Source organism: Montipora capricornis, chromosome 8, assembly GCF_036669925.1.
Source record: "Montipora capricornis isolate CH-2021 chromosome 8, ASM3666992v2, whole genome shotgun sequence".
In the NCBI taxonomy this organism is placed as follows: Eukaryota; Metazoa; Cnidaria; class Anthozoa; order Scleractinia; family Acroporidae; genus Montipora; species Montipora capricornis.
Genome location: NC_090890.1, coordinates 29,968,519 through 29,992,976, shown reverse-complemented (window position 1 = coordinate 29,992,976; position 24,458 = coordinate 29,968,519). Strand labels below are relative to the sequence as shown.

General features: G+C 38.0%; 1 protein-coding gene across 1 annotated transcript in view; it reads left to right on the top strand.

The window, feature by feature from the left end:
* Nucleotides 1-24,458, top strand: part of LOC138060428 (doublecortin domain-containing protein 1-like) — a 48,575-nt gene that overhangs the window by 5,611 nt on the left and 18,506 nt on the right. The window contains 18 exon segments of the mRNA XM_068906196.1: nt 395-557; nt 1,924-2,123; nt 2,905-2,998; nt 3,486-3,655; nt 5,174-5,260; nt 6,588-6,767; nt 7,375-7,654; nt 9,479-9,699; nt 11,683-11,832; nt 14,671-14,789; nt 16,011-16,388; nt 17,602-17,725; nt 18,036-18,123; nt 20,428-20,513; nt 21,710-21,765; nt 21,857-21,950; nt 22,805-23,051; nt 23,890-24,031. Of these exon segments, the coding sequence (XP_068762297.1) occupies nt 395-557; nt 1,924-2,123; nt 2,905-2,998; nt 3,486-3,655; nt 5,174-5,260; nt 6,588-6,767; nt 7,375-7,654; nt 9,479-9,699; nt 11,683-11,832; nt 14,671-14,789; nt 16,011-16,388; nt 17,602-17,725; nt 18,036-18,123; nt 20,428-20,513; nt 21,710-21,765; nt 21,857-21,950; nt 22,805-23,051; nt 23,890-24,031 (2,879 nt within the window).

Below are 24,458 nucleotides of genomic sequence, written 5' to 3'. Positions count from 1 at the left end.
ATCTGCAACATTGATTATTATGATCCACTGACAGCACATTACAGATAACGTAGGGTGCTGATAGAAGAATTTGACTGCCACGTGGAAAATTCTCTCTCCAATGAGAGTGCTCCTGAATTCTCAGGATTATCCTCTCACCCTTCTAAATACACTGTTATTATTTATATGTCTTCAGCAACAGCAATAATAATAATAATAATAATAATAATAATAATAATAATAACAACAACAACAACAACAATAATAATGATAATAATTGGTGCTGTGAAAAAAACAAGACTCAATTAAATTTTGAACTCTAAAGCACGTAAGTCTTATAAATGTGAAATGAAAGGTTAACGTTGTAACATCAAAGGACTAAAATGCAGTCACACCTGGTTAATTTCGGTTTTAGCTTCTAGACATGTGCACTGACAAACTAGGACTTGTATCAGCTGCAAGAAAGCTCTTTTTAAGTGATGGCACCTTAGTGACCCAAGCAAATCAGCTTCCAAGGGATGTGGATGTCTACGTCTCATGTGGAGAAGCATTCCAGGATCCTTATGCTACTATACGAGGTATTTGGGAGAAATCTCACTGAGCTGATAACAAAGGCTGGACTTTCTATCTATCTTTCTATCTAGACTCTGAGCAGTCATCCTTTTATCCTTAGATCTAATGCAAGAGTATAAAATGCAACCATAGGCATCAGATCCAGTGCTTGAGTAGAAATAATGAGAACATGGGTTTGTTGGCTTTGGGAGCGTTGGGTGTTAGACAGAATAAAATCTGTTGAGTCTCGACACTCCCAGGTGTCTATGAGGTAACAAATTGTGTGTGTGACCAGAAACTAGTTTTTGTGTTTTTGTTGTGTGCAGTATTGGGTTATCACATGACTTGGTAACGTCATCTCATCAGGCTAATAGTCTCCTGGTATGCCAAACTAGAGACATGTAAACGCATACTGGTTTTGAGTAGAATCAATGCCATATATTAACAACAGTTTTAAATGTGAACTTGGGACTTTGGAATATGGAACAAGGTATTGTAACTTTAAAAAAAACACTGAAATATTATGAACTTAAAAGGAAACCGCCTAAAAATCCTTCGAACAGAGTGTAGGCTACCACAGTAGCCTAGCTCTTGTTGACAAGAAAAATAATCTTTTGATTGACAAAATAAAAGTTGTGCAGAGTTGCAAGTGTCATTCTTAGGTGCGAAAGGGTTAAAGGATTTTTAGAATGGACCTAAATGTTATTTACCCTTTCTGTCCTGAAATGGCCTCGATTGATGCCAATCCCAACCCCAGAGCTTCTCTTTTGCACATAAGAGCTCTGGGGAACCCTGATACAAAGTGTTTTTTCATTGATTTTCGCAAAGAACAATGAAAAGCATCTCTGATTGGTGAGGGTACAGCTACACATAGGCTAGTTAGCACAAGGAGTGAGCAGGTGCCGTAAGGTTTAAATAGCCAATTTTTGGCTGTAAGAATTCTATGGCGCATGTTCTCCTACATAGAATTTCCCAGAGCCTACATGTAGGTTCACGCAAAGACATAAGATCTGGCTGGCTCTGGTCAGACAAGAATGCACAAAATCGTCTAGCATTAAACAGAGTGGTGCACAATAATATTATTGTGCTATAAGGCCTCCACATTTTCTAGTCGCTTGCAAGTCTTTAAGTTAATATGTCTTGTTCCCCATTTTTGCACACCTTTTCCAAGACTGCCAACCTGCTCTGGACTTTACATTGAATGCCACCAAGTCGACAGCTGACCTTTTCCTTCAAAGTGCTGGGTTCTTTTGTGGGAATGTGTCCAACAAACTGCTATTTTTGTCAATGTTACTTGAATGTGAAAATCTTTTTGTGTATTTTCTAAATAATCAACCAGTGAGTATAAATTGACCATGCAAAGTGCTTGTGTTTTTTTTATGTTTCTGACAGATAGGGAGGAGCTGCGTAGATCTGCTTCTTGGACCCTTGGAGGTATTGTTCTGCCAGAAGATCGCTCAAGGGGCCGTACAAAGCCGTCTCTCTCCAAGAGAATGAAATCATTAGTTGAGAGTCAGAAGAGAAGACTACTTGTGTTTAGAAATGGCGAGAGCTCTGAGGGTATGGAGATTGTGGCTGGCAGATTTGATGAGGTATACATGTATACTTCTTCTTACAGCTGTATGGACATTCTATTCAACGTTTTACTCTTGTAGGGTACATATTCAATGAAAAGCCTTTTGTCATGTATTTTAATTATTATAAATTATTATTTAATATTCCATAAGCAGGTATATGGATGTGACATGGAAATTAGAGCCGCCGAAGTCCATGGTGCTGAGTTGGCTGTAACCAATCATACATGTACATTTATTCAGTAAATTGTAAATAAAATTATGATATACATATTCTTTATTATTATCATAAATTGTGAAGATTTTTGTGTTAAGATCACTAAAAACACAATATCCAAAGTTACAATTTTAATAAAATGGGAGAACATTTTATGTTTTCTCTGAGGCTCTGGTAAGAATATTTTAGGGCTCTATAAAGCTCTTCGTAACATTGCAAGAATACCACCTTTCGACATTCAGCCTACAAGTAGTACTACATATATTATAGTATGCAATCAATTGGTTGCATGCCGCTGACGGGTACCTTGTAGGGTAATATATTAATTTAAGACTGGACTGAGCCCTTAAATTTGCTTATAAATTATCTTCTAGCTTCATATGTCATCGTAATATGTCTTCAGTTTTGAAGATTTTATTGATATTTTCTGCTGTGGATGAAGATTGCTACTGTCAGTAACTCAAGTTTACCTTTAGGTTAATTTTCTCATTCTGTTAGATTTGGAATTGAATTGTCCCTCCCTGGCTTAGAGTCAAGCAAGTCCGAGAGCTTGTTTATGTTTTTTAATCTTTTCTCTTGTAGTTTCTAGATGATTGCACTGAGAAGTTGAAGCTAGACTCGGGAGCTAGACTACTGTTTGACTGGGAAGGAAAGGAAATCAAGAGCTTTTCTGATGGTTAGATTCATTAAATTAATTGACAAATAAAAGTGGTACTGCCATGAGATGGCATATAGGAAATATGCAATAATATGAAAAATGGAAGGCTATGCTTTTCTTAAAAGAAAGAAACAAAATGGAAATGCTGTGTAATGGGTAAGTGTACATAGAGACCTAATAAAAATCTCCAGGTCTTTATTATTAATAATTTATTTTGTTTATTAGCATGAAATAGGAGACTAATGTCACATTTTGTGTGTACTGGTTAACATCCAATTCTTGCAGAATAATGTGGCAATAGTGAAACAGTAATAAAATCCCATATGGGCTTGTTTCAAGTAACACTCTACTTCTTTGCCACAATCTCCAGAAACTAAATGGATCTCTTCCTATATATCATTGATAGCACTGTTAATTCAATTTAATTCGTAATATTATGTCTTTTAATAAATATATGTCTCTGCATTTACTTTTTCTAACCATTACTCAAATCTTCACGTTGTAGTTCCTGTTTTGGACAGAATTCTTCAACCATCAGCCAGTGTTATCTTGGGACCAGTTTGGGTTACTCGGGGAGCAGAGAGGTTCAGTCCCAAAGGAGCCTATCACTTTATTTCTACACTCTTATTGAGCACAAAGGACAGGTTAAAGCAAAGTAAAACCTATAAACAACAGGTAGATGAAGCCTTGAATAATAGTTTTCTGTAAGTTGTAATTGAACAAATTAGTTTAAATTAAAGGTAAAGTCATTTCATTTTATGGCAGTAGTTCCTTCAGCTATCAATGGAAGCCCACAGAGTGCCATTTACCCCCCTCCCTCTGTCAGTACTGCATTTTACCAGTATTTATAGCAAAAGCTGCACAAATCAGAGGAAAGTTGATACAGGCGTTGAAACGGCTGAGAATCAAACTTGGGACCTCTGGTTGTCAAATATGCACACCAGTCATTTGAGCTAGGACTTTCCTTAAGTTTACCTCCTCCTAGACTCGGTAATTAATTACGCTGAGTTAATCCCTCTTTCGAATATCCAGAAATGTGTCATGAACTATTTGGATTTCCGTGGAACAACCTGCATACCTGGCACACAGCGAGGGGCATCAATTTGGGAGAGAGGGGAAGAGAACACCTGCAGCATTCATCCCATTCCTTCCCCTCACATTGGCTACATGGGCTGCCTTGGGAAGACTTTGCATGATCTTTGAAAGAAACCATGTGAAAGACAATAATTATTGCTTTCAAGATGAAGATCTTTGTTCAAAGAAACGAAAAAATAATTCCTTGTATTTATTTCTCTTTCCCCCAGTTTTTTTTTTATTTTCTTTGTATAATTAACTTGGGAATGGTCATTCTAGAACTTAATTACTGAAATTTGGTAACAATTTTGCAAAACAACAGTAAGAACACACTCAAAAGTCATCTAAAGGTTGGTTTTTAGGAGCCTTAATTAATACTCTCCAACTTATTCATGGGTGAATACAGCTACTGCTTCAACCCTCTCACCACTTAACTGGTCCCCTTTCATGAGGCCCTGCCAGGAAGGGAGGGGGGGAGGGGACGCTTGTCGGAAGATATTGTGTCAGTGCTTTGTCAATGTTATGCATTGCTGTGGTCATTGCTATCGGAAAATTTATTTAAAGAAAGGATGACTTTGTCTCTTTCACTTGTTGGAATTTACCCTGGCAGATACACCATGCCCAGTTTAGGGAACAACCTTTTACTAAGTGGAAAAAAGGGAAAAGGTCATTCAACACTCCATTAGTTCCCTAAGTACGGCTTAAGTATGCCAAGTAGTACATTTACGTTAATCGAATTATTAAGGATGAACTCAGAAGAAAACCTATTAAAGGTGACATTAAGAAAACCGAAACTGACGAAAACCAAGAGAAACATTTATAGGTACATTAGTCAGACTTACTAAGCGGAAAAAAGGGAAAAGGTCATCCCTAAAATGGGCTGTATAATGCTGGCAGAGCCTCTTTCATGAGTAAAATAATATTGTCTTGTGTCAGGCAGCATAAAATCTTTAAGTGGGAAAGGTTTAACTTAACCCATTGACTCCTGGGAGTGAGACTTCATAACAGATTTTACTCTGTCTAATGCCAGACAATTTTGTTGTCAACTGAGGGCGTCCTAGGGCATTTGAGGTGCCAATAGTTAATAATCATTCTCATAATATTAAATTTTATTAAAAGCATGAACAGAGTCTGAGGGGTGAAGAAGTTGTCTCTAAAGAGATGATGGCAATGAGTCAGGAAGAAATTGAAAATGAAATAAAGGAGGTACAGGCTCATCATTTTTGGTTTGTGGTGTTTACAGACAGATTCATGAGCAAACTTTTTTTGTATGATATGGCAAGGAGCACATTCACCAGTTAAGTAAGAAAATCTCCCGAAGCATTGGAATTTTAGCTAAACTTCGTCTTTTTGTCTCCCAGCTAGGATATATTGATTCAATTGTATTACTCGCTTTTTTATTCTTTTCTAACTTATGGTCTTATGATCTGGGGAAACACCTATGAAGCCACTTTACATCCTATTATCGTTCTGCAGAAGAAGGCTGTAAAACAATAACCTGCAACCCTAACCTGGGGCCCGCGTTTCTCGAAAGTCCCGAAACTTTACGGGCCATTTTCGGGTGTCACAATTTCCTTTGTATCTCAAGAACGGAGAGGATTTAAGTCATCAAACCTCACAGTCATTTTTCTTTTTATTATGTAACCTTTAAAACATGTTAAAAGATTGATATTCCAAAATGAGCGGTTGGCTGTTTCACAAATGGCTTTTTGGGCCCAAAAAAAATTTTTCGGGACTTTCGAGAAACAGGCAACCTGCAACCTGAAGTTTACACTGACTCTCCAAATCTCAACATCACTTGTGTCTCGGAATACACACAATTAATGCCACAAAGTGTACCCCAAATGATGCTCCTCAAGTAAGGATAAACTGCTCCAGTTACCCTGACCTAAAAACAATGCTAACCCTTAAACTTATGGTTAGAAATACAATGTAGGTAAGGAAATGCTTAGACTGAAAGTGATTCCTTAGTGCCTTTTCAAAACGCGTGCCTGTGCCATGAAAAAAACATTAAATTATTCCTTTTGAACAATACAATTCACCTGTTTTGTTTTTTCAAGAATTACGTCAAAGCTGTCCTTCCCGTTCCTGCAAAACGTAGCGTGAACCGATGGAACAAACTTGTCCTTGATAGATGAAGTTGCAATGATTAAATGAGTGACTTGAGCAAGTTATATCTCGCAAACGAGCTTGGTGACCTATTTTTTACATTTTGAGTCACCATAATGTAGGGAACAATCGAGAAAAGTTTAAAGAAAATCGTACGACAACTTCTATTACTAAGGGATCACCTTAAAGGGATACTTTGTGTTGTATATCAAAATTGGGCTTGCATTTCTGGACATAATGGGATGGACATAATGAGATGCCTTTGAATTTTTGTTTAATGAAAAATTAATTCATTTGTAAACATTTGATGCTCAGTTCCATTTTAAGTAACACCTATACAGGTCAACTCTGATGTCACCAAGGAATAGTGAAAGCTCTGAGAACAGTAGCTTAATTATTAAAGGTGCTGGTTGTGTTTTTGCAGGTTGATCACCACATTGCTGATTTGTCAAGTGTGATACCCACCCTAAAGTCTCATTTAAGCAAAGTAGAGACCGGAGCCAACGACGAGGAGACAGCTGGGCTAGAGAGTTATAGATATCAACACTTGACACAGATTGCGTCAGAGAGTAGATTGCTAGGCAAACAGGGACTCAAATTAAAGGTATATAGATTGAAGTTATTAGTATTACTTATCTAGTAATAGCTTAGGGGCTCACAAATACTGGTTTTGCCAATTTTTACATGGCATTAAAGTGTAACTAAGGAAGTTGGAAAAGGGAAAAACTCAGCACCAATAAGAGTAAATATTACCTTGTCTAAAATAAATGACTGGACGACTGGAAGCCATCCAAACCAAACCCAACAGGCTGACTTTTATTTAGAAGTACAGCCTAATGCTACATTTTTAATTAATTGTCTCACAAGATAAAAATGAAAACTTGCAAACAATACTTCACTTAATGGAAGTTTGTAGAACTATCCACAAAAATATAGAAATTCTCTTACACTTGGGGGAGCTATATTGTTACCCACTGACATCCCACGTGCTTGAGGTTTGTTCTCCCAATTGCTTATGCGAGGAAAAAAACATCCTGCTTCATTGGTTCCTCATCCAATGCAAAACCATAGGGAGACAGGTTTACCCTAGGGGAAGAGATATCAGACTCATGTACATGATGTATCTTGATGCACTTTGGCTGACGTTATCATTGTTAAAAGAAGTGAACGGTATGTAGTTTTTACAAGTGTAGCTGTTTTTCTTTTGTTAGGTTTATGAAAATGGATCCTTGGAAAGCAAGGTTGTCATTCACTTCAACCTGAATGAAGCTGAAAAAGGAATACAAGGTGACAAGTCGCAGCTGTTGAATAGATTCCTTGATGCCTGTACTAGTTGTCAGAAAGTGACAGATAGCCCAGGGGGACCAGCAGGCAGTAGGATTGCCAAGAGAGTGTTCACACGGGATGGCCAGGAGATCACTGATGTCCACAGCTTGGTTTATGGTCAAGAAATATGGTTGTCATATGGAGAGGACTTCAAACCGCTTCACGGTAAAGTCATGCAATTCCATAGAAAGACCAGGTGTTGTGGTTTGTGTAGTAAGTGTTGTATTATTATTTTACCAGCCAATTAAGCACTTTGTTTCATAGACTTAGTGGCCAGGAGGTTGCTATACCAAAGGCCCTAATATATATTTTACTGTCCATTTTATAATGTTTTCAACTCTTATTTCCTTGAAAGGACTACTTTGATATGATGTCTGAAATTGCAAGTACAGAGTCCGACTTGATTTTGATTAATGTCACAAATTGTCTCATTATTTAAGTCTAGGCACCAACTACATGTATGTATTTTAAATACATTAGACAAGAAGGGTTTGTAATTTTCATGTAACAGTTTTTGTAAATGTTTATGTTTACTCAAGAACTAGATTTAGGGGTGATAAACTGGTACATAGTTTTACATTTGTATAATTATTACAAAGTCATGTACGTTACTTGTACTTCTAGACAACTGAGGTTAATCAGGGGCTTTCCAGGGCCACTGAAACAATATTATTATATTCTCTACATTGTAATTTCTCAAATCCCATACTGATACACCTTGTTTAGCCCCCAAAAGGCTTTGTTTTTTTATTCCTCTTAGGACATCGTCATGTCCCAGGAGAAATTGCAAACAATGATTACACAAAATATTGAGGGGTAAACAAGAGGTATTATGGGATTTGAGGAAATAGTGAATGCCAATGATACATGTGCATCGATTCCTAAGAATCTGAACATCAAGAGGCAGGCTGAAGGGTGCAAGAGATTACCCAGGACAACTCTGGTTTGGCATCTTAAAGTATCTGCCACCTCAGAAAAGCCCTTTCTGCCCAACATTTCTGTGTATACTTGTCTAACACATTTTTTAGTTTGCATATAACTCTCTCCTTCAAATTCACTGCTGTCTTAGAGTCTCCTAAAAAGAAGAAATTAAAACTGGTTATAATTATTAATTTTGATCTATGGCCACGCAAGGAAGAGGAAGCGGTTGAATACTTGGTTTTTGTCGTAGAATGCTTTGCATTGCCCAGGATATTTCTTTGAAAACAGGAAGTAACCATAAAGGTAAAGGTACACCTTATTTAATGTCAATAATTCCTTTACCCTCAAGAGGGTATTCTCCCAGGAAGCCAACGGTGCACTCATTTTACCCCCCTCTTTCCATCAGTGCTCCTTTTTGAGCCTAGTTAAAGCTACTTACATGTATAGGCTACACTGAAAGGAAAGAAGTCGAAACAAGAATGTGAGATCTGGGGATCGAACCGACGGGACCTAATGCACCAAGGCCGGCTCACTAACCAACTGTGCCGCCAAGTAATTCATGATATCACCCTGATATCAACCGAGTACCTTTCATTGCTTGGTCATGGATCAACTGTGACCGCTTTTCCTGTCTTTCAAAGCAAATAAAAAACTTAAGCGAGTTTTCAATTAAAAGGTTCTAAAACAACACAATGTACTGTTACAGTAATATTAGGCTGATTTAGCAGCAGAACGGGAACGTGTGAGTGGCGACGGCGCGCGCAGAAAAAACACCACTGAGAATTCAGAATAGAGTAGACTCCACTCTTTTCTTCTCTATAATTTCTAAATTCTCATTGGTAGTTTTGCTGCGCGCGACGTCGCCACTGATGTTCCCGTTCTGTTGCTAAATCAGCCTATTATTTGGGATGATGATGGTAGAGAGTAAATAAAGTGGAAAAGTTTGTTGAGGTGATAGACACCTTAATTCCTCTGCAACAGTCTGCCTGAGTGACTTTTTGATGGTTCTCATAATCAGTGTGCAGAAAGCCCCCCAATATTTAAGTTTTACTTTTCTGATTCTTTCAGTTGTTGTTCTGGAGCTTTGCTTGGACAAAGCAACCTGTATGTCTCTTTGGGGAGAGAAGGAGATGGTTCAAAGGGAAACCTTCGATACTCAAGATGAAGGCAATGGAAAGGAAAAACCAACACTTTGGAGAGCAGTCAATGGATTTCCTTCAGGAAGCAAACGCCATCTTGTCAGTTTGCAAAACCCAGGCAGTGAGCTACACCAAGCTCAAGCCCTCCAGGTAGATAAACTGCTAACAAAATAAAAAGCAATTTTTTAAAGGAGACAGCGTGGCTCAATCAGTGGTCACTGACATGGGATTTGCTCAGGAAAGTTCTTATAATAATATAATTATAAGTGTGTCTGACCACTCACTGCATTATATGGATTTGTCATCAGTGGTAACCCAATTCAGCTCTCACAAATATTTTCTTAAATTAAGCCCACTGGTTTTCTTTTTCTATAATAAATGTTTAATTCATGCTGTTATGGTTCTTTGAGTTCCTTTTTTCGATAGATAGTACAGGAAGTGAGCTAACCTTATAATAAGCAAGTCCTGTGAGTGACTTAATTATAATGCTTAAACTGTACTAATCCTTACAAAACCATAATCTTTCTTTAGATTTATTTTACATATGTAGACCTAATTTTAGTAGGGGTGCATTCAATTGACCCTATTCTGGAATGAAAATACATGGAATGATGTCATAATAATAATTTAAAACAGCATGTTTGACGTTTTGCAGCAACAAGGATAATGATTGGTCTTGACGACATGTGAGCCAGCAAGCCATGCGAGTCTTGCATTTAAGTCTACGCAACCATTTCAAATAGCGCTGATAAACATTATTAATTAAAGTCTAAGCACCCATTTTAAAATGGTGCACTTTCAAATAACTGTGTGGCTCGCATGTTAATGTACTGAAGTGGTGAATCTCAAAAATCCGGATTTAGATTTGATCTGAAGTACTGTATCATCCTCGGGTGTGGATACTTTGGATTCATGATCTGTTTTTGGATTTTGCCAAAAAATGCAAAATCCATTTTTGGATTCAAGAACCTGTTTTCGGATTTTCCCAAAAAAATTCCCCCTCAATAACCATGATTTAACATCTGCTTTACACACGTCTCTCTACCTGTAACTACAACATTGGACATCCTCATTTTTCCATACCTTTCCCCATAGCTATTAGCCTTGATTGAATAACTAGTATCATTAACAATTTATTCCATGAGGGTGCATTGGATATGAGATGGTAAATAGGCAATGAGGCGCATAGCCAGTCTCATATCCAACAAATTCCTTAAACTCCAAAAGTTTGGAAGTATGACGTACAGGTGAAAAAAGTGAGAAAATCTGAGCAAACTTGAAAAAACTTGATGAAGATGCGATGTTGTGTGATACATGTACCTAGTGGTCAGACAGATGCAGGGTCATTACAAAAACATTTCTTACCTTTTCAAGTACTTCTAAACATCAGAATTGATCCAAACTTTTCCACAAAAACTTTTTTAAGCTTAGCAAGTCGCTTAGTACAATCATTTGCCATATAAGGTCAAACTAAGGTATATAAACACAAGAAATGCATTAACCAAGGTTGAGAATTAAATAATTAACAATTATTCCATGAGCGCGCGTTGGATATGAGATGGTAAATAGCCAACGAGGTGCGTAGCGCTGAGTTGGCTATAACCACTCTCATATCCAACAAGCACGAATGGAATAACTGTTTTATTAAATTCCTTAAACTCCAAAAGTTTAGAAGTACGAAATACGAGCGAAAAAAGCGAGAAAATCCGAGCGAAATCGAAAAAAGTTGATGAAGATGCGATGTTGTGTAATACCTCGTGGTCAGAGAGACGCAGGCTCATCACAAGAACATTTCTTACCTTTTCGGGTATCTCTAAACTTTCCACAAAAACGTTTTTCTTTTGCTTTATACCGAAAGAAATTTCGCTTTCTGGCGTAAACGTTTTTAGTTTAGCAACGCTAAGCGCAATCATTTACCATATAAGGTCAAACTAAGGTATATGAGCTGATAACCGAGATTGAGTGAACCAATCAGAGCACGAGAATTGCATTATCCGAGGTTGAGAATTTAATAATAACTGTTATTCAGTCAAATACGGCTGTATATAAATAAAGATTCTTTCTTAAAGGATAAATGTCATCCTCAAAGGGAATGTAAACTTGTGGTTTACTTCATTTGGATTGACATTTCAGGAGATGCGAGTTGATGAGCGTGGCTGCTTCCTGCAGTATAAAGAGAATAAGAATCTGGTGCTGTATCCAGAAATAGGTGTTGTGGAAAAGAAGAAAAGAGGACCAACAACATCTTGGCCACCAGATGCTCAAGAATGGGTGATAACACAGGTAACATACTGCAGTACTTGATGTACTTGATATAGTAATTTAATAATAATAATAATAATAATAATAATAATAATAATAATAATAATAGAGCTGATGTAGTTGTTCTTGATAAGATAGAAAGATCATGTTATGTGATAGATATCCCGTGCCCTTTTGATACAAGAGTGCTGGAAAAAGAACAAGAGAAAATGGAAAAATACCAAGAATTTAAAAGTTTAAAGAGAGATTGGAAAAATCTGAAGCTGCCGAAAAGTCATTGTCGTACCAATTGTCATTGGTGCACTAGGGACATTGAGCAAAAATTTGAAAACATCGTTGAAGAAAATTGGACTAGATTGCACGTTATTACTACAAAAAGCCTCCTTGTTGGGAACGGCAAGAATCTTGAGAAGAACACAAGACACTTAAGGCCATAGGTCGTGGCTTGATGCCTAGTTTACAAACCATGTTAACAGCATAATTTTTATCACGTGAATGAACGAAATAATAACAATAATAATAATAATAATAATATTAGTAGTAGTAGTAGTAGTAGTAGTAGTAGTAGTAGTAGTAGTAGTAGTAGTAGTAGTGGTATTTAGCTCTTACTAACCGAGCAGGAGGTCTGTATGGGAGAATCTTGACCGAGGTCCGAAGTACAGACCGAACGCAGTGAGGTCTGCACACATGACCGAGATCAAGATTCTCCCATACAGACTGACTAAGCTCGGTTAATAAGATGTTTATTATATGGCAAAAAAGAACAATTTAAATCGTTTAATGTAACTGGTTTGTACTAACTGACATTTTGCTTGCGAACAGCGATGAGTGGCGATGAGCTGAACTTAATTCTGTCAAAGTTTGCTCGTCATCCTCTCCTTCGTCATCGCGCTGTTTGGCACTTCCATAAATAAATATTGGTAGAAGAAAATACTCAATATTTTTGCATTTTAGTTTGCATCTTTTCACCGCAAAAACATTACCGGTCTAGATACCGGTCTAGATGGGAAAATCTAGACCGTGGTCAATATCGATTTCAGCCAATCAAATTCGTGAACTTGGTAGTTCCCAGTCCTGGTGAGAGTGGATGAGAGTGTTTTACCCAGAACTGAAACACTTATAGAATCAATACAGCCATGTGCACTATATCTGGTAACTGAGCAGCATCTTTTTCATGTGTCATATTAAGCAATGACGTCACGATTTCTGCCTTTTTTGTTTGTATTACTACCCAGTATTTTTATTAAAGCCTGCTTTTCAATGTCTACCATGTATATTTTATTGTCCATAAGACATTATAAAAGGAAAATTACATGTTCTCGTGGCAAGAACGATATCAGTGAACAAGTGAGATATTGTTTTTGCCACTCAAACGTATAATTCATATCTTCTCACTACTGTGTAATATCCTCTCTATAATTTTAAAAAAGTTTGAGGTGAAATGTTACCTGGCGCATAAATTTAAATGACCCTGTTGAAACTGAGTATACTTGCAAACATTCAAGAAAACTAATCATTGCAGCAAAAGTTACACTGGACAAGATTTTTCCTTCTAGTCTCCTATTAGCGCTGTGGTAGAGCACCTAAACAATAATATTAATCAGAGGATCATAGGTTCGAATCCTGAGTGAGGCTGCTTCCAATAATTATTGCCTCAACCTTGACTATTCTAGTCATCTCACAAAAACTGTATCCCATTATAACCTTGGAGTTACAAAGAGTGCAGAACAGTTGCCTGAGAATTCTTCATGGACTTCCCAAGGACACCCTAGAATCGCTAGAGCAAAGAAGAGATTGATACAATGACCAGAAACCAGCTGGAACGTATGCTGGAAGTAGTAATTTCAACCTTCTATTTCAACACCCCCCTGAATCTAAAATAATCCTTGTAATTTGCATAATAGAAAGGTTTCTTAATGAGACGTTTGTTGATATAATTGTTAAATAATTAAATTGATATTTTAAAATTTATAAATTAACTTAATTCAATTTCTGGCTATTTAGCCTAAGACTTATAGTTTTATATATAGGTACATGTATGCATATAGATTTTCAACTTTTACATAGATTCTTGTAAGTAACACCTGTATATAATTATCTTGTTTTGTGGTGTACAATAAAGTTGTTATTATTAAGTTGTTTTTATTTTTTTCTTATTCGCCAAATACTGTTTTCAGCAACGATATGATATCGATGAGTAATGAATGAGATCAATGCAATCAACGACTAATCGATAACCCAAAATTTTTTGGCCTATTAATTAGTCATCAGTTACTCATTGATCATCGGCAATAATCAATGACTAATCAACCAAATTCCCTATTGGTCACCTTTTGATTACTCATTGATTTCATTGATGTCATTGACGTGATCTACATGTATTAAGTTGTCTGGTTATAAGTAATATGACTGTATACTTCATGCTCTCCCATGTATTGAGCACAAACCATTAACCATTGTTAACAACTGTGTATCACTAAATGGAGGTCAGATGCCTGAGACATCCTGGAGCTTCCACTAGTGGCAGCAAGCTCCAAGATGAACACTGCACTGATAGCTGGCAAAACCTGACAAACCAGCCATGAGCCCCCACGTCCCCAAGAAGACAGGCACCCGTCACACTGATAAACAGTGGAAAGTATAGGGGGGAAGGAAGAGAAAAAACTGCTAAACGCCCCACACAAAATGCTCCTACTTCCTGTAACACCAATGAATAAGCTCTACAACCCAAAGCATGAGGAATCCAACGCATGCGCAAATATTATAACAAAACCACTGCCATACTGTTTGTACTGTAGTATTTGACCAATCCTCTGCAAGTTCTTATGGAAGAGCTTCTGCTTTTGATTTGTTTTTCAGAGTGGTTTGATTCACAGTAAAGCAATGCCCCAACTTGTATTATCTCGCTCAGATCATGCTGTTACTGTAGAATATGCAGACATATCTGTAGATGGGTATCCTGTAATTCCGACCAAGAGGTACAGTACTTTGAAGCATGCAGTTTTCTGTGCTGGTTTAGGTACTTATAATGTAACGATATTATCATGTTGCTGTGCGCAAAACTATCTATCTATGTGTGCAAAACTATCTATCTATCTATCTAAAACTATGGGGGAGTGGTCAATTAAGTATGTATATCCCAAGGGACTTTTTATAGTTTGAATATTTCATTCAGTTTTCACCATGCTAAGCTAATTTCTAAGCCTATTAATTTATGTAATGAACTGATACAAGTCAATGAAACAATAAATTTTAAAGTGATGATTGAAATGGGTTGAAAGAATATTTATTTTCCCAATCTTTCATCTTCTGTTTAAGGGTCATGCATACTTCACAGGACATCTTTTTCTGCTTGATGTTTGGCAGCAATTTTTAACAACTGCATCGAGTTGTGTGGATGGTGGGTTCCCAGGGGCCTCTACTGTTATCTGCTGGCCCTTAGACAGTAAAACACTCCCATGGCTTGCAATCACGTCAACCCCTACACAGAGGCATCTGGGCACCCATCAGAGTTAAACAGTGGAAAAAAATGGGAGTGAGCAAAGCAGGCAATATAAGAACACGCTAAATGCGTCAAGAAAGAAAAGCTAACTGAAGAAAAACCTCCCAACGCTCCGCCACATACTGTAGCTAAATGGCTGCTTTACTGAGACTGCTTCTTAGCCAACATGAACCTGTGCAGATGGGAGTGAATCTCGGACCACTATGAAGCTATTACCACTCTAGTTGTTGACCTAAACCCACAGAAAGCCAGAATCTCTTTGCTGTTAACTTACAGTCATTAAATTGCATTTAACCACTGTCACTAATGAAATAAGCAAAACAAAGAGATCTTACCTTATGACAGTTATCCTTTCAGATTTTCTTTTGTTCCGCCATTTTAATTTGTGCATAACGTTTTAAACTATCTATTTTAAACATTGAGAATCGCATTATGATTATTTCTGCAAATTACAGATACTTAGACCCTCGTTTGCACAAAAGAGGGTTTGTTTTGATTTGTTTTTTGATGCTGTATTGTAAAAGCATGTGATGAGCTTGCCTTTACATTGATGGCTTGGGTAGTTTCATGTAACACAAAATTTTGAATTGTATTATGTTGAAATATGGAAGTTCAACGTAATTTTAAACCATTAACTAGGGAATCTTGTTGTTCAAAAGCATTAACGAATTAAATGGACATTTCTTAACACTTGCAGAAACCCAAGTGACACCAATCAGCAATGGGGATTTAGCCCAACAGGGCAGATTTACTCTCTTTCTAAACCCAATCTTGTGCTGACATACATTGAAGGTCATACTGTTAAACCGAAGATGTGTAACGCTGTGGAGCCACCCATAGAAAAACAAGAGGCAGTCCTCAGTGGTCTGGAAAACTTGCATTTTATGAATGAATTAGGATTGAATGGACAAACAGTTTTAAGTCTGGATCCCAGTGCAGCTCTGTCTGAAAAGAAAGAGGAAAGTCCAGAGTTAGCAAATCCTGAGACTAGTCTTGCACAACTGAAAGAAGAGTTTCAAGGTTGTAGATACTCTGTGTTGTTGTTGCCAAAACGACATGCAGATGCTACGCAAAGGTAAGTTCTTTTCAACATTTCTTGGGGGATGAGGATCTTTTTTTTCTAAAGGGAAATGGAGCCTTGTGGCCAAGTAGTTAGGATGTTTGCCTTGAGTTTGGAAGATCCCAGCAGGTTCCAGACCTGTTCTGACCACTCAGTGTATGTGAGTGAGGACGATGTGTGAGCCGGCGAGCCATGGCTGCAAGCCAAGCCAGCCATGGCTTTGATTCATGCAAGCCAACATAGCGAGCCATGCGAGTCAACTTGCGAGTCACACAGTTATTGAAAGCTAACCATTTTAAAATGGGTGCTTAGACTTAAAATACTGTTTAGCAGCACTATTTGAAGCGGGTGCTTAGACTTAAATGGGAGACATGCAGTTGCATGACTTGCAGGACTCACTGGCTTGCAGGTTGTCCAGCGCCATTGTATGTGATCCTGGTAATCCCTGGTTCAAGTTCTGGCTGCACTTTTAAATAGGCAACTGGTTTGCCTCCAACCAAGTGGGATTCTTGTTGTTGTCGTTGTTGTTGCTATTGTTCTGTTCTGTAGTTTCGTTTATTGACTGTGTTTTATTGTTCCTGAAAGCCCCTATGGGGAGTGGTCAGTTAAGTATGTTTTCTGTTTTCTTTATTTTTTTAAATTCTCAATGTCAATTAGGTTTTCAAAGCTGGCCATAAGGGATTTCTTTTCACAAACCACACAAGCCGAAGCACTAGCAAAATGTGCAGATTCTGTAGCCACTTGAACATTAGAACCTTTTATTAGAACAAAGACACTATTAAGCAACAAGTTCATCTATCTTGGTACAACCTTGTGTTGGTATGTTGCTTGTGCCTTTGCTTGTGTCATTAGCAACGCGACCTCAAAAGGGTTCAGCCACATGGGTTTATCTTTGATTACTTTTGTGCAAAAAAGGGTCAACCCCAGAGTTTGGACAAGTGCAAACTTTTGGCTCAAAGCATTTAAAACATTTTTTCAAATCTACCAAGCCTTAGGATCTATCTTCTTGTTTCTGGGCTAGTGTATATATCTTTGTCCAGGAGATGTTATCACACTGTTCTCTTTGTTTAGTGGTTGTCTCTGGGGTTGATGTGAGTATTGATGGCCACAAATTATGTAAAAGGATAGAAATCGTTCTTTTGATTTGGAAGGTGATGATGTAATTTTTTGTGCTTAATTTTAACTACCACGCCCTATATGGCATATGTAAACTTCTATTTTTGAATAGGTGGGCCCTAAAACAAGAAGATTTGAGAAATATGGGCCAGTGGAAAAACTCGACCATAGCAAACCCGGAGTGGAACAAAAGAGCTTTGTCTTGGCCTGTAAATGGTGATGGAACATGGAACATGGTATGAAATATATTAAAGGGAACTTTGGTTAATTTCACATACTTTTGTTGGAGTGGAAGATCCCTTTAACCCATTGACTTCTGGGAATGAGATAAACGCCATTGGATTTTTAATACCCGTCAACAGGGGGCATCCTCGGAATCATTGGGTTAACTATTCAACCAACTCCCCCCCCCCCCTCCCTCCATTAAAGATATACAGAAACACACTTAATCGAGGAAAAATCATCACATATTTTTTCAGACACTATGTGCACTGGTATCATTGTTATTTACACACTGCAGCTGATTATTGTTGTATTCTCCTTTAGGATTTCACGTGGCCTATGGAAGGTTTTCTGCTTCCTTATGCCCCACCTGTCAAGAAACCTTCACAGAAGAAAGGCACTATAGCAACTGGTAATGCGTGCTAGTGCAGTCATTGTAGAAAGCAGACTGTGCATAATTAAGGTCATGAGTATGTAAATTACATACTGCTGGTAGCGGTGACAACAGAACTCCTATAGTTTCGAGAATGAAAATGCAACGCAACAGTACTACTGCACTAACTCTACAGTCTGCATTTTACACTGACGGCATACTAGTCTGCCTTGAATATTTTTTATTCATCAATTTTCTCATCAGTACTGCAACTTGTTATCCTATCATTCCAAAAGCATCAAGCGTACAAGTATTCTGGCACCCAATCCTATGGCACGCATCATTTTGGACCAAGTAGTGGCCTTTTTTTTTAATTATTGGTACATCGGATAAGCAAAATGTACAGACTGCAGGAGATGACTAGTTTCTCACGTCTTACAACTCCCAGCTAGACATACAGAATTACTTGTGTCGAAATTATCGTGCTAACATAAGTCACTCCTGGAGTCTGAAGAATTTGTGATAACCCTTGGTTAGTCATCGCAGATTTGGGAATTCAAATTATTTTGTGGACAGCCTAATCAATCTACTGCAGTGTCACGCTATTTTAGTCAAAATTCAAAACACTAAAAGATGTCTTAATTTGCATCAATGAAGACCAAAAAATAATGCTGTAGTTTTGTTGCCAATGGCCATTGAAGTACACTGAAGCTGTTCTTTGTTGGTTGGAGCCAAAGATTGAGGGGATGGAAGTGAACTGAAACTTGAAAAGATTGGCGGTTTTTTTCAAGTTTGGAGACGTTGCCCTTTTAAAGTTCCCAAAAGTTATTAATTCGGATAGAGCTTTGTGCCATATTAGATTTTGTATCATCTCAGTGAGTTGTCAGGAATGTTATACGTATGAGCTAGAGTTCTAATTTAGATTTTTACAGCAATTTTGACCCAAAAACAGTAAATCAGTTCATTTAGTTCAGTTCAGTTCATTTTATTTGCTTTTATAAATTATAATACTACATTACATGTAATTATCATACATTTGGCAGGCAGTCCAGGAAGCTATTTTGCTTATGTAAAGGACTGCCTTAAGAAAAGGAGTAAGAAACTAGAATGTAAACTGTCAATGGCAGAACAAAATATTGAGACTGAAACTAAATAAATAAATACAGAATTTATAGTGAACCATGCGTTAAGATAAAAAGCAGCGCAGCAACAACAGAAGCAAGAGCAAGCGTTAGCACTCTAATCCAAGAACGTGGATTTCAATTTGGAAGTAAATTCTTTAAGATTTAATGAATTTAGCATGACAGTAAGAAACAGTTATTCCTGTAGAGTCTAGTTACTTCAGTATGCATGCATGCAAAATACGTTTGCAGTTTATTTATTTAAGCAGGTGCAGGGCTGTGTTAAATATTACTGAAATGTTGAGGAAGCACTGAATGAATTATTTATTTCGGTTCAGTTTTGCATACACCAGTATTATGATCATCACAAGCCTTGGCAATGAAATGGCTTTTCATCTCTTTCTGAAATGTTTTTATTTTTCAAAATTTAAACGTATTGCAGTTCTTGTCAATAAGATGCATATTCAAACATTTCTAATGTAGAGCTATTTTTGTTGAACGTAACATCCTGATATGCGTAAGTAAGAAGTTTATCTCAATAATGATTTTCAAAATGATTCGTTTTTTTAAGTTCATGTTTAATTTTTGGATACATATTCTTCGTTGAGTAGAAGGCGTTTTCGCAAAAAAAAAAAAAGGTGGTAATTGTTTCCCTAAGATTACTTTGTACTTAATGCACTCACTTTCAAAGAGACACTGAAGAAAACTAAAATATGGCCTTTTTAATTTTCCGCTATCAGATGATTCACCGACTGGTAGCTTTACGGGATGTGATACGAACTCGCAACTGACCTATTTACGGTTACTCGAAGCCTGGTTAGCGCTAACCTTTGGTTAAATTAAATCAAAATGGTATTTAGCGCTGGTTAGCGCTAACCATGCGTCGAGCAACTCGGTCCAGCCACCCATATGGCTTGATACTGTAGCTCAGATGGTGGAACAGTGCAGCCCAATTGCACGGTCTTTGATTCGAGTTCCATTGAAGCTTGGGTTTTTTTTTAGGCCCTTTTGCAATTCCTTAAGTTTCTCCTTCATTTGCAATGATTATTTTCTCAAGTGAGAGTAATCCTTATTGTTTTACACGGGAGGATTTGAATTATCAGGTTTGCAAACTGGAAGTTATTAGCGAAATGACATTAAACCGTTTTCGATGTAGATAATTGTTTTGTTTCTGTACATATTGATTATATCACTAAAAAATGCGCTTTTCTTTTCTTTTTAGCTGCTCCTGTCCGATTAAAAGTTCTTAAAAATGGTGAAGCAGATCTCAACAGAGCTGTTACAGTTGTCGGGCCTGACTTGACAAATGTGAGTTGTGTGGGAGGGATCAGATGTAACATTGTCATGGCTCGAGTAAGCAGACGAAAGTCCTTTCTGCTTTTCACAGGAGCTTGGTGCTTACAAAGGCGATGACGACGGCTGCGTCAGAACATTCATTAGCAATTAACAAAAGCATGCATTTCGAGTGATGATCGTTTAATCAGCCTTGTCAAAGAGCTGATGCTTAAGAAAGCATTTTCAGAATTACCATGTCAGCTGATATGAAGAAATAAAATCTGTGCATGCGTGCAACCACAGTATATTTAGCGCCGTTTGTATAAAGGTCATAAGATTCCACTGAGTAAGTAATGGAATGATCCTTATGTAAGTACTAGATTCTCTTAGCAATTTCCTTAAGAATCACTTAGAAAGATTGAAACTTTTGGATCCCCATCTCTTGGATCTATGCATTTCCTTAGATCTATTTCCCTTGTAAATCGCCCCTTCGATTACAGTGAGATCAATGTTACATGCATTGATTTTCACTCGGTGATACTAAAATAAATTCCATGGCGTCCAAAGGAGTCGACCTATCATCTGTCTTTTAACACTTCTGATGCTCTACCAGTGAGCTAGAGGGGGCTTGTGGGAGCTATAATCTTGGACAAAACCTGTTGAGACAACGGCAGATTATACCACCCCCGAAACCTACCAAAAGAAATCTCTTTTAAACGGCTCCCCTTCCCCCTCCTACCCCGTTTATTTACCCGAATTAATAGTAAAACATGTGTAGAGCTCTAACAACGTTGACTGAGAGGGGTGGGGAAGGAAATTTCTTTTAATGACATGGGTGGGGGTGGATTTGTGCACGTGTCTCAACGGTTTTGTCCAGGATTTTAGGCCATAAAGCGAGCTTCATGTGACAACACGGATTGTCCCGCTACACCGTTGAAACTAAGGGTGCGTTCGATTGACCGTATTCCGGAATAGGAACACATGGAATACAAGTTTAAAATCCTTCGTTTTTACGAGATTCACATTAAAATTGTCAAACACCTGCTAAAATGCTATTTTAAACATATTTTTATTATCCTTGTTGCTTCGAAACGCGCCAAGCATACCGTTTTAATCATCACACCACGTATTCTTATTCCGGAATAGGGTCAATCGAACGCGCTCTAAAATTGACGAAATATAAAGTTCTTGCCCCTCGCATACTAATTCCAGTTTTCGCTTCTCCTCAGATGGTTCATGATGTTGGCGGAACTGGCTTAAACAGCTCGCTTAAGAGACATAAGAGGTATACGATTGTTTTCCTTGTTATGATAAGAAAATTATTAAAACTGAAACAACATTACGATATCTGATGTGTGTCAGTATTTCTCATTCAGACGATCAACTCTGGAGAAACATGGAGAACAATGTGGAGAAGATCAGGGTGGATCTTGTCATCCAGTTGATTTGAAGAATCTAGAACTTATCTTGGTAAGTGCAGAGGATGTGATGGATTTGTGTTTGTCTGACAAGAAACCTGTATCTACAGTAGTGTGATGCTTCACGAGGCATCATATGGTGTGTTGGTTGAATTTAATTTAATTTAATTTAATTTAATCAGAGTTGATTTAATTTACCTCCGATTTAAGTCTCTTAAAGGCATGGCCAAACCCTCGCAACATTTCAACGTAACATCTTTAAACATTGTTGCATGATGTTGCGATATGTGTCGAACGGGCTGGCCAAACGCACCCAACATTTTCAACATTTTCAACCATCATGTCGATGCTTATGTGCCCCAGGTCCCTGGCGCGCAACAAGTGCACCTAGCGCGCATGCCCTAGTGCAACAATGTTGAGTGAACGTGGCCAAACGATTACAACATCATGCAACATCCAAAATGTTACACGAAAAGTTTGACCGTTTTCAAATTTGATCCAACATCATCCGAGATGTTGCGTTGAAATGTTGCAAGTGTTTGGCCAGGCCTTTAGCTTTGATAACGAGCCAGCTATTAGCCATCAAAAACTGATACATTCTTGGGTGGCAAAAGCGCCAATGATGCCATAAATTAAAAGTGAACTTTCTTTTTAAAATTACGACTTTTCATAGCATCACTGCTCCAAGATTATCGGGTATTTCGGGTTCAAATGTTCATAGATAGCTCATGCAATGCACTTCAAATATTCAGTACCTTATTCTCGGCTGACTGATTAGAAAACGATGCCTTGCGCTAATTCCGATACAGCACTCCGGTCCCTCATCAACTTCAGTAGGCTCCGAATTAGGCATAAACAGATGTAATAGTGACTTCTATAAATAGCGATCTCATTTTTTGTCTGCAGTTCTTAGACAGATGTACAGATGCAGTTCAGCTGCCTTTTGCGGCAAGGAGACTATTCACCAAAGATGGCAGAGAAGTGAATAGTCTTTGGGGTCTCCAAAGAGACGAGTTGGTGTACGTGTCCAGTGGAGAACCGTGGAGTGATCCACAGGTGTCTCATTCTGAACAGCAGAGAAGAACTGTGTTGGCAAATCTGGCGGCAGATATCTCGCACATCAGACAATACTGCGCGCTAAGGGATCCTGCAGGTACTTGATGAAGGAACCTTTGCAAATGCACCAACCTACATGTAGATACCATTTTCAGATCTAAATCTGAATTCACGTTGTTGTCACTCGTGATTTCGTTGTTATCACGTCTACTTTTTCACCCTTTTGACATAATGTAAACGACGATCAAATCCATCCTCGTGGGCTCCTCCACGAACAGTTCGCGACACTGACTCTGCAAAATTTATTCGCGTTCTTGCGGCCTGACTGGAACGACTACCTCGTGCAGGAAAAATAATTTGTACCAGAGAAGAATCTCCAACACCTGGTTCCATTCCCTGCGAATTTTAGGTAACCAGGGTTCTATCTAGGGTGTTTGAGGGGTAGAAGCTTCCTCCTCAAAATACCCAGCTTCCTCCCCTCCCAAAAAAGAAATGTTATCATTACAGTATATAAATAACTATATCGAAAAAATCATCCAGACGCCACAAGGTCAGTACACATGAGGTAAGTATTCCCTGTCTAAGGACACTATAACAAAGAACATGGAGTATTAGGAACTGCTTGCCTTACAACAGGCTCGGTTATCGCGCTGTACATTCTGTTTATGAGTTGAGTAGCGACAGCATGGACAAATTTGTAACCAGAAAATCACGGATTAAGGAGACGCTGATGTACACACGTCATCAGAATGTGATTATGACTAAAAAATAAAATAAAATACCACTGTAACATTTCTCAAAATTGTGTCTTAAAATTCACCAGATTGCGTCTCAGCGCATATTCATTTTTGGCGATCCAAAGTAATTCTCCATGTGATGCACACATAACTACTGCAGGGAAAATGCATCAGATAACTTGTGTTTTTGTTTTCTAGACTTAGTTCTCCAAGTTGACGGAGCTGTGACCTGTGGCTCCCGCCTCTGTGTAGCAAAATGTGCTTTAAGTTCCGAGGACCGAGAAAAACTAGCAAATGGTCAAAATGATGAAGAAATACCTGGACTGGGACAAGAGGACAGGTACAAAGGCATTATTTACAAGTAGGTTAGAGCGGTTTTCAAATGAGTGTCGTAAAACCAAAACCAAAGTAATTACTTTGGCCAATTAAAAAGGACGGAGACAATTCGGTTAACCAATCAAAACTCGAGGTAATTTCACGTAGCCGACACAAAGCGCGGGAAAATGCGCACACGCGAGCCATGATTGGTTTTGGTTTCACTTCTGATTGGTTGAAAAAGTGGCGCGAGAACTTTGAACCAATCACTGAGTGAAGTAATTATAAACCAAAGCAATTCGCTAATTTCTTTCGACACGTACTCAATTGAAAACCACTCTAAGCAGTACAGCAACCAATAATTGGGCTCAAACAGTCGGACCCAACAGTTTATTTTGACTGAGACCAGAAACCCATGGTCATGGGTTTCTACTGAGACTGAGATGCAAGTT